Source organism: Tribolium castaneum, chromosome 5 (assembly GCF_031307605.1).
Source record: "Tribolium castaneum strain GA2 chromosome 5, icTriCast1.1, whole genome shotgun sequence".
NCBI classification, from domain to species: Eukaryota; Metazoa; Arthropoda; class Insecta; order Coleoptera; family Tenebrionidae; genus Tribolium; species Tribolium castaneum.
This window is the reverse complement of record NC_087398.1, coordinates 7,256,148-7,266,097: the sequence shown is the minus strand read 5'-3', so window position 1 is coordinate 7,266,097 and position 9,950 is coordinate 7,256,148. Positions and strand designations below refer to the sequence as shown.

At 39.3% G+C, this 9,950-nt stretch overlaps 2 protein-coding genes across 3 annotated transcripts; one reads left to right on the top strand and one right to left on the bottom strand.

Annotated features, from left to right (window-relative positions):
* The first annotated feature begins 123 nt into the window (after positions 1–123).
* On the top strand, positions 124–1,618 carry LOC659092 (glyoxylate/hydroxypyruvate reductase A). Of its 2 annotated transcripts, none has more exons than XM_064357168.1 (5): positions 124–451; positions 499–864; positions 910–1,125; positions 1,172–1,329; positions 1,400–1,618. In XM_064357168.1, exons 1-5 carry the CDS (start codon positions 352–354, stop codon positions 1,403–1,405), a joined length of 846 nt encoding a protein of 281 aa, XP_064213238.1. In that variant the 5' UTR covers positions 124–351; the 3' UTR covers positions 1,406–1,618. The 2 variants fall into 2 exon arrangements, with proteins under 2 accessions (XP_064213238.1, XP_970517.1); XM_965424.4 differs by having other exon boundaries at positions 125–451; positions 1,375–1,618.
* On the bottom strand, positions 1,512–8,874 carry LOC659174 (uncharacterized protein). Its single transcript, XM_008195447.3, has 11 exons — positions 8,305–8,874; positions 6,190–6,382; positions 6,007–6,135; positions 5,787–5,952; positions 5,395–5,553; positions 5,155–5,338; positions 4,579–5,070; positions 2,320–3,789; positions 2,049–2,273; positions 1,858–1,996; positions 1,512–1,811 (listed from the first exon to the last, which is right to left on the bottom strand). Exons 1-11 carry the CDS (start codon positions 8,370–8,372, stop codon positions 1,605–1,607), a joined length of 3,432 nt encoding a protein of 1,143 aa, XP_008193669.1. The 5' UTR covers positions 8,373–8,874; the 3' UTR covers positions 1,512–1,604.
* Positions 8,875–9,950: the final 1,076 nt, after the last annotated feature.

The following is a 9,950-nucleotide window of genomic DNA, read 5'->3' as shown; positions in this document are numbered from 1 at the left end:
TATTAAAAGTATAGTAAAATTTGCAGAGTAAGTAATAAAAGAATATTTCAGCTTTTCACATTTTTTTTAAACTCGCGTATGCAACCAGAGATACTAAGGTGTGCTCCAAGTTGCATGAGTTTTTTTTTTAGGTTAAAGTGGCGCGAAATTCTAATGTGTAAAACTTGGAGGACACCATAATGTGGTTAATTCAAATTATCGCATTGTTATTGATCAATTTACGCAAGAACGCACCTCTATCTTACTAATTTTTTTTTCAAAGTTGTTACTGACGATGAGACGTTAAGGTTATGTAATTAAAGAAAAACAGATAAATGCAAGTGCTTCTCACGTGCTTCATGGTGTGTCGAAATGGCCTCGGTTGTATCAGTCCTAAGTAAAACCCCAAATTTACTAAAAGAATTGATAAGGGCCTTACCTAGTGTAACTTTCCACGAAGTCCAAGACCCAGGTAAATTCCTAAATTAACGACAAGTCCCTTCAATTCAAACATTTCAGAACATGATGCACAATTCAAACGGTCTGAAATTCTAGTCTGCGATTTTGATTTAGTGGGAAATTACTTGTATGATCTCCCCAATACCAAATGGATGCAAGGAACATGGGCAGGTGTTGACAAACTTATGCCCTTGATCCAAAACAAACCACTGCCCTACCAAATAACGAGGTTTACGGGGGACCACTTTGGCAGAATAATGGGCGAATACGTGGTTGCACACATTGTAAACCACGAACGGAATTTGTGCGAATTGAGAGATTATCAACGGAAGACGCTGTGGCACAAAGAGGGCAAAGTTAACGACTATCGCATTATTTCGGACTTAACAGTAGGGATTCTGGGTGTGGGCAACATCGGCAGCAAAAGTAATAATCACAATCATGCATTTTTTTATTCTGCAAACATTTCAGTCGGGAAAATATTACATATGCTAGGGGCTACAATTTTCGCGCTTGGGCGCCGACCAGCACTACCACCAGGCGATGGTTATAGCCATGTCTCAAGCTATCACACCAAAGAAACACTACCGTCCCTTTTAAAAGAGTGCGATTACATTGTTAGTGTATTGCCCTCAACTCGGGAAACTGACGGTTTGTTGGATAATGATGTTTTAAAAAATTGTGCAGGTGATTGATTTATGGCCAAGTTCGGTTGAATAATTGATTTTTCAAGATAAAGGAAGCGTTTTGATAAATATAGGTCGAAGCAATATTCTCTCTGAGGACTCACTGATTAAAGCAATCAAGAACAGGTGGTTATCAGGGGCCGTTTTAGACGTTTTTGACGTCGAACCTTTGCCCGAATGTAGCCCCCTTTGGTCAATCAAAGAGGTCCGTTTTTCAATAATTTATTAAAAAACTTTAAAATTATTCCAGATAACAATCACTCCCCACGTGGCAGGCATGAGCCGCGCTAGAGACATTGCAGAGCAGTTTTGTACCAACTACAACATGTACATAAAGCAACAGTCACTGCCGGCAGTCGTAGACATCACAAAGGGATACTAAACACCTAGTGAACAGTAACTTTATTCCATATAAATTAAAAAATGCCACTATATACAAAATAAATACAATATAAAGAATAGATTATACTGACAATAAAATTACTGAAAACTGAGGCCGTATTTTTGTGTCACTTGTGGCGAATGCGTCGAAGCCACAGCCAGTAAAAGAGGTACGTCGTTGACTTCCAACTGGAGAGCGGATGTCAGCTGTTCCATGTTGCAGAATTCTGTGGCTAAAAGCAACTCGGCGAGAGCTTTGGATCGTATGCAAAGTTCTTGAAGCGTCTGCTCAATGTGCATGAGACACTGCAAATGATAATTAACAACAAGAATACAACCACCAGTCACTTACGAAATGTGGGGGGACTTTGAGTTTCCACATCTGGAGCAACGACTCCAACATATTTGAGACCAACTGAGACATGCCTATCCTGATCCCTGACGATCCCTTGTCAATGAGGAACGTGTGACTCGACATGAGCTGCACCTCCCTGCAAAACACATTAAAAAATAGTTCATTTCTCAACATTAGTGAAAGCATACCAAGTGTCCGTGTTGGCAATAACGGCCACAGCCTCCTCAACCGGCTGATCAATGAGGGAATGTTGGCTCGCCAAAGCCAAATCACTCTTCAGTTTCGCCTCCCAGTTCTGCCTCGGCACCACTGGTCCTTGCAACACCATGTCCGGCATGTAACTATCACTAGCTGCCCTCATCAGTGACGACGTATATCTGATAGGACTAATCATCGGCTTGTAAAACTTAGACCTGAAACACCCCGTTGGTCACAAACACAAACCCAACCAAACCTTACTTTGGCATCGGCAGATTCGTAACTTTCATCTTATAAACTGAGCAACTATTCGAAATTTTACGCTTAGTCTTCATCTCATCACAATTCGTGGTCGTATTTGGCACATGCTGATTGGGCGGCTCCACGTTCGACTCCTTCGTCTGTTTCGCGGACGAGGGGACGAACAAATCACTCGTGAACTCCAGCTCGGAGGCGTTGGAGGGCGTCTGCAGGGCCTCGCCCTCGTCGTAGTCCTCGTCCAGCTCGGGATACTTCGAAATAATCGTGTCGCTCAGTTGGGACAAATCGTCAAGCTTCAAACTCTTATCGCCGAACTGCAAATTGGAGATTTCCACGTTTTTGCTCTTCATGTAATTTGACAAAATCTGGGGGTACTGCTGTAGGGTGAATTTGACCCCGGAATAGCGATACTTCGACTGATTTTTCGCCTCGTCCAGCTTCCGGTCTTCCGGGGGTTCACTCTGCGAGCGCGGGTATTTTTTCCGAGTGTCGCACGTTTTCTGTGATTCCCCGATCTCCTTCTCCACGCGAGTGGACCACGAGGTGCTCGGTTTGACCAACGACTTGTCCGTGTTTTCCACAAAGTCTGAGTCGCGAATTTGCTTGGACAGGTCTAAGAATGAGGGGCGCTTCTTTATCCCGATTAGCTGTTCGTTGTCGCCTAACACGAACACGACGTTGTCCGAAGTGGGCGGTTTCGGTTCGAAGTCATCGCTTCGCATTTGTTTTTCCATGCTGACGATCGTGGCGTAATTTTTTTGTTTATCCAACTGGGAGAGGACCGAGCTTTTGGGGACGCGACACAACGTGTTGACTTTTTTCACAATTTCGTCGGTGCTTGGAGGACATGAGACCGAGTCGGTGGGCGATTCTTCGATTTTCACAGCCCGTAGTGAAGGATACAAAGGCTTAAAGTTCGGTTCTGGATACACACACTCGGAGGAATCCTCTTCGGCTAACTTGGACAAGTCCCCTAGGCACGTATGTGTCTTAATAAACGCAGAGTCTTTGAAGGACACCTCCAACTCGCCACTTTTGCACGAATTGTTGTTGTTGTGACACTTTGCGAAAAATTCCTTGTTGCAGTTCATGATCTCCTTCAGGTGATCCTCGTACTTTTTGTAATTCTCTTTTGGAATGCACGAATATTCCCGACAGATTTTCTCCACAGTTTTGTTCTCCTCGTGGACGTCGGCACGGATCGGGACTCTCCTGTCTACGTCACAGCAGCGGATAAAATAGGTCATTGAAACTAACAGCTTCGAAATCAGATCTTTCTTATTCGTTCCGGTGATTATGGTTTGGGCAGTCTTGGTCGGGTGGCCCACGGCCCCGAAGAGATCGCTTAGTTCGCCCCACAAGGGGTTGAAGGGGTGTCTGGGCTGCGACGTGTCGCCGGTCGAGGGCAAGCAGGTGTTGACCCACCCCAAGTGATATGTCAGAACTGCGGTCAGAAGAGTACTCATGAAGCTGGAAAAAATAAAAATTTAAAGAAACTTGTCAGAAACGTGAAGCCTAATCGTATTTTATCACTTTAGTCTGACGAAAACAGTGTTTTATCAAAAGAAAGTCAATCTTGATGTCTTTGAAAAAAGTCAAACAGATACAAAAAATAAAAGATATAATAACAATGTAATCAGTAATTCGGTAAAACACGTTTTATTACGATTGATTTTCTTCAATATTCTTCTAAATTCAAACCAATTGTAGTTTTCTAGAGACTTAATTGGCGCAGTCAGTAGGATTTACACAACCACAAAAACGTCTTTTTCGTAATGAAGGCAATTCAAAATCGAAAAACTAACTTTGGATTCGAATTCATCAGAAAATTTTGCATAAAAATAAGTGTTCAGTAAACGAGGTAAGTGCTCTCCGACTATAACCCACACCTGCGAATGTGCGACACAGTAAATTCGTTTTAAGAGTTTTACGAGTTAACGATTGATTATTTCAAGTTAAAACAAAAGCCACTTTATTCCTAAGAGTCCACTACAGGTAGAAAAGTATTTCATTTTTTCTTTAACACTCACTGTTGAAGAGAAGTAATATTGTTTAAAGAACACGAATTTTTTCAGTTTTCAGGATTTTTTTTCTGAATTAAATAAAGCACTGATAGCATTTTAAAACACTTTCTCCCCTACAGCCCAAGTGGAAGGATGTATCCTGTAAGCAAGTTTCAAAAATGTTCTTAATACTGCTGTAAAATGAAAAAATATTCCCCTCTTTACCACCAAGACAAAATCCAAATTATTAACTTACAAGTTAGTGTCCTTAATGTCGATATCTTCCAGCAGCTCGCAAAAATCCTGCACGAACCTCTCGGCTGTAATAATCCTGTTTTCGCCAAAAAAATTCTTCTTAATATTAAACGGGTCCGTCTTTAGAAACTTCGCGAAATTGAACAAGTGAAAATCGCCACTAGTGTCCGCCTCCTTGAGTGCACTCCCACAGGAACTAACCGAACTGGTCGAGCAACTCAAATCCCTGTCACACCAAACTAAACTCTTATCACTAAATGCACTAATACTGTTGTAATTATCACAGCCATTTGACAGCGACAGCCACAAATTCATGGAAAGGTAAGAACCAGAGAGCAGATTGACTAGGTACTGGGCCGAGATGTTCGCCAATTCGACCATCAACGAGGCGAAATTCTGCGACTTGATGTAGGCGATTTCGACGACTTGGCGCGCCCGCCACAGCATTGACTCCACGAGAGAGATGTGCTCCATCAGGAACTGGCCCAGCTCCCTATTTCCGAAAGAAAAAATCAAAAAACCTTCGCACACACCTAATTTAATTGGCTTTATTTTTACTTCAAGTGATTAAACTAACTCTTCCTGTCCTGATGTGAGCCGCAGGATGAGGGCCAGACCCAGTTTGCTGCTGCGATGGTGTCTCACGTGATCCCCCTCTTGCACGGAATTGGCCAGAGACTGGCCAGAGTTTTCCAGAGATGTGCTCGTCCGACGCAACCAACGTTTGTACAAGCTGCTACAAGACAACGATTTGGAACTACCTACAATTTCGTGGGTTTTTAAGGGGTGATTGGGTTTAAGTGTGGGGGTTTGTTACCATTATCACCATAAATTGAGCCCCAGGACGATGGGGGCCCTGCTGTTAGGTTGTTAAACGAGTAACTGTAGCCGGAATCGCCGATTAAGCTGGGGATTGACATGGATACACTGTTGGAGACTGGCACGTCCAATGGGACGCTCTGAGGCCGTCTGCAAACTGAATTCGACCAATGAGTTTATTTTATTATAAATACAATGCATAAATGAAACGGCATTATTTATAAAGACTACAGAACAATTTTGATAAGTTAAACTAAACAAAAACAAAGAACAAAAATAGAAAGTAGAAAAAATAGTATATTACTCGTTTTGTTAGAGCACTCCTTGGTCGTGCTCCAAAACCATTCGTGTCACAATAAAGATTTTGCTTTCAGGTACAGGACTGCTTACCTAAAACGGTGTCTGAGGCTGTACTGTGTACTGACAAGTGTTCACTCATGGAATTCGTACTACTGGCGCCCGAATCGTCTAATTTGGAATGTTCGAGGCTATGAGCATCACTACGACTAGAAATGGAAACTCGACCATGGTTTGCGAGACGAGGACTAGAAAACACCTAAAATCGGCGAATTACACGGAATAACTGGCCCTTTATTCGAGCAAGAAATACCTGTGTGAACATTAGTCTGTTCGGAGACTCCAAGCTATGCATTTTGAACGACGTTCCCCTAAAACTCATCGCTACCGAACCGAAAACCATCTCGGCAAGCTGGCTGAAGTCGGGTTCAGGTTTTGTGTACTGTTACAAAATTTTAGTTTTAATTTTTTTGGGGGATTTATTTTATGTACTTACCACATAGCCGTAACCGTCCGATATTTCGGAATATTTTTCGTTTTCCGATTTGATGGCTTCGCCTGTTTTCGTAACATTGATGGGTACTTTTTTGACGGAGCTTGAGTCGAATAAAAGCTTACGGCCGCGGAAGTCACATTCTCTGAATAACACGACTCGTACTTGGTCCTTACTAAATGCAAAAAATTTCTCACTAGAACAAAAAACGCAACTCACGGTGAGCTCAATTAAGTTCAACTTAAAAAGCAAGATAGGGCGAAAGAATGACATGTAGTCATAATCAGCCAAAATGTTTTCGTTTCTGCTATCTTATTATTATTCATTTTTTAATGCAGATTAAGCCAAGCCTTCAAGTTAATGATAAGTTAACGACAAAAATTATTTTACGGCCGGGAGAGAGCTTGGCAGTTTTTGTATGTTTCCAGAATAAGGGAATAAACATTTGTCGATAGATAATAGTGAACCGACAATCATTTCTCAGGCCCTTAATGAATTTCATTTTTCTCAAAATCCCTTGATAATACAAATACTATTATTTCTCTCAATAAGGTCACCTGTATAGAGATTTCCAACAGCTAAAGTTATTAGCTCTTTTTGCACTTTTCATAAGCTCTAAAATGAAAACTCGAGCTGATGGCCAATTTTGGACGTCAGATTTGAAATCTACACTCTAAAAGTATAAAGAATCAGGCGTTAGATTTGCAGCAACAAACAAAATGTAAAATTTTGTAAACCATCAGCGTTATCAAAATACTAAAAAAGTAAAAATTCGTATTGTAGCTCAATTTTAGGTGAGGTTTTGGTCCCTGATGTCATTTAATTGTTTCAGAATTTTAACATTAAAAAAAATTAGACAATCCATATGTATTAGGATTTTGTTTTTTAATAAGTTCTTCCTAATAAAAAAATCCAAAAGCAATTTTTGGAAATATATTCCCAGTTTATTAAATTATTAAAACTAGAGCCACTTTATTTTTTGTTAAACTATTGATATCCATAAGTTTAATGGAAAATATTTTGAAAAATTCTGCTGCAAATTTTAGTTAAATAAAAATTAAATATGTTTAAATAAATAAAGCGCACAATTACTGTGTTATGACACAATTCTGAATAGTTTCATGTTAGCACAATTATTCTACGTCCAAGAAAACTTCTAATAAAAATGTGTTTAACCAGTAGTGCATAAATAAGTCTTGTACGAAGTTTCAAAGTGATTTTTTTTAAATCGTAAATACTGGACATACAACAATTAATTGGGCGCTTAGCCATCGTTAGTTATTACCTTGCTGTATTTTGATAAAATAACTGAAATAGCACACCTGACTTTTATCGAAATTAATAAAAATGACTGAGATAAAATTTTAATTATCTTCACAAAATCGATACCTTTCCGACCAATCTAAAGCCAGTTGGCACATAAAGTGTAGCTGGAATTTGTTTAAAAAATGCACGGTTTTTATTACTGTTTACTGTAAAAATAGTACTCGAGTAGTGCAATAAACAGAATTCTGGCTCCTTTCGCAAACATTCGTTACTAATTTGTTGAAACAATACGAGTAGTAACGAGAAAAATCGCCAATTGATATTTTCGTGTTTTCTATGTATGGGTTTATTTTTAGCCCACTTTTGCATTATTCATTATTGACTTAACACAAAAATTATTATAATTTGTCAACAGAAAAAAGCAACGCACATCTATTTTGGCATTGTTATTGGGCTATTAATAGGTGTGCAAAACTAAACATTGCAGTGTAATTACGGCCGTCCTTTCCTATCATAAAAGCATGTGACTATTGCTTAACAAACATGTGATGTGGGTCGGTACAAAGAAAAAATAAACAGGACAACGTCACGCGAGAAGGCGGGAACGCGCCTAAATATACACAATATAAGAAACTATACGTTAAATTAATTGAAATTAATTGGTCCGCTCGGGGATGACTTTCCCCATTAGGGGCACTTAAAAATGGGTCACAGCGGCAACGCTGCAATTCATTAATAAAAAAATTGCAAAGCAACCCACTATCCACGTTTATGAATGATCGTAAGGTCGGGGACAGGGAAGTGGTGGAGGTTTTTAATTTGGCGAAAAAGCCCCGTGTGGTCGACTCTTACCTGACATTCTCTTGGTGCTTATTGTGTGTGCCCCTCCGGTTCGAGAATAGTTTGTTGAATAGGGCCATATCAGCGAGCCCTCACTGATCAGAATCATTTACGAGCAGCACGAATTTCGCCTTGCCTGATGCCAGAAAAAGTCCACTCACACAGTAAATATCACGTGCATTCAAGTCATATGATTTGGTCACCGACGGGTCACCGAGTTCACTTCTATGCGCAGGGATTTCGCGTTAGCACATGACGCGAGTGCTGCGCGATTTGCCTTTGGAATATTATTCAATTAACGGGCTGAAACTGCTTAAAAAACATCTTCTTTTCGGTGTGGTAATAGATAACCTCTGGGTATGATAAAAATGTTGGAAACTGGAATGGAGGGAAGCGCTGTTGCCAGGCCGTCACTTGGAGTAATTGCGCTAGTTGGCGGGGCTCCAGCCACCAGGAAGTGGCTCGGGCGAAGGATACTGATTTTGCATGGCTGGGGGTCACAAGGCTTGAAGAATTCCACCAAAAAACGTTTTTTTGGAAAATCGGAAACTTGTTAAGGCATCAAGAGTGCGTCTGTCAGAGAAAAATTTGACAAGTGTCAACACTGCTGTCAACCCCTACAGGGGTGGATTGCGAATTTTGGAGGCCCTCTGCATTTTATTGCGAGCAAAAAGTGGCCGCTAAACATCATCATATATTTAAAAAGTTGTCACTCAAATACAAAGGTCACGGTTTTTATCCTTTATTTTTTTCGAACACGTCAAAATTATAGGTATTTGTTCATTAGTTAATTAATTTTCTATCTACATTTTTTATGGTTTTTAACTCCATGCATTTTGGTTCAATTTGTAAGTGAAAATGTGACCAATTTGCTAATCTATTGCGCTAAAAATATTCACATCTAATTGACACTAATCGAAATAGATTGTCTAATATTTTCAGAACTTTCTTTTTTATACCAAAGTTAGTTTTGTATTTTTAGTAGCTTCTTACGCTATATTTGTTTGACAATTTTTTGACGGACTGTTTATTAGAATCTCATTGATTTTGGAATAATACGATATATTTGTATTAAGTGTCGCCGCAAGTTTATAAACATTAGAGATTTATGAATTAAATTTTCTTATATAACCACTAAATGCATAAATTACTTGTCCCCACATCTACGTTAAATGTTGAAACATGTAATTTATTCAATTTGCACCTGTTTTTCAAAATAAAAACAATGACAACGAAATTAGCGTAAATTTGTTTGTGCTTATTTTGGACTAGAAATTTGTAAAAATCGTAATGGTAACAGTGTTATTATATGATATGGAGCATTTTAGCGAATTTCTTTTATTAGTGTTTTCACGCTAATGGAAAAATTAATGTTTGATTTATAATAGGAACAACCTATTTTTAGCTTGGAATTGATAAAGTATTTGAAAGAATGAAATAAAGGATAAACACTGAAGTTTTCCACGCAAATTACTAATCACTAATCGGCTTAGTTTCCGGGGAAGCTAATAAAATTTATAATTGATTTTTATTATCGTAACAACCACTTTACTTTTCAGTATGAGAGGATGTGTTGTCATTTTTATTTTGATGCGAAATTACATATGCAAGGCGTTTAGGTCTATAGTTCATGGCCAATTTAAAAACCATTTCCTTTA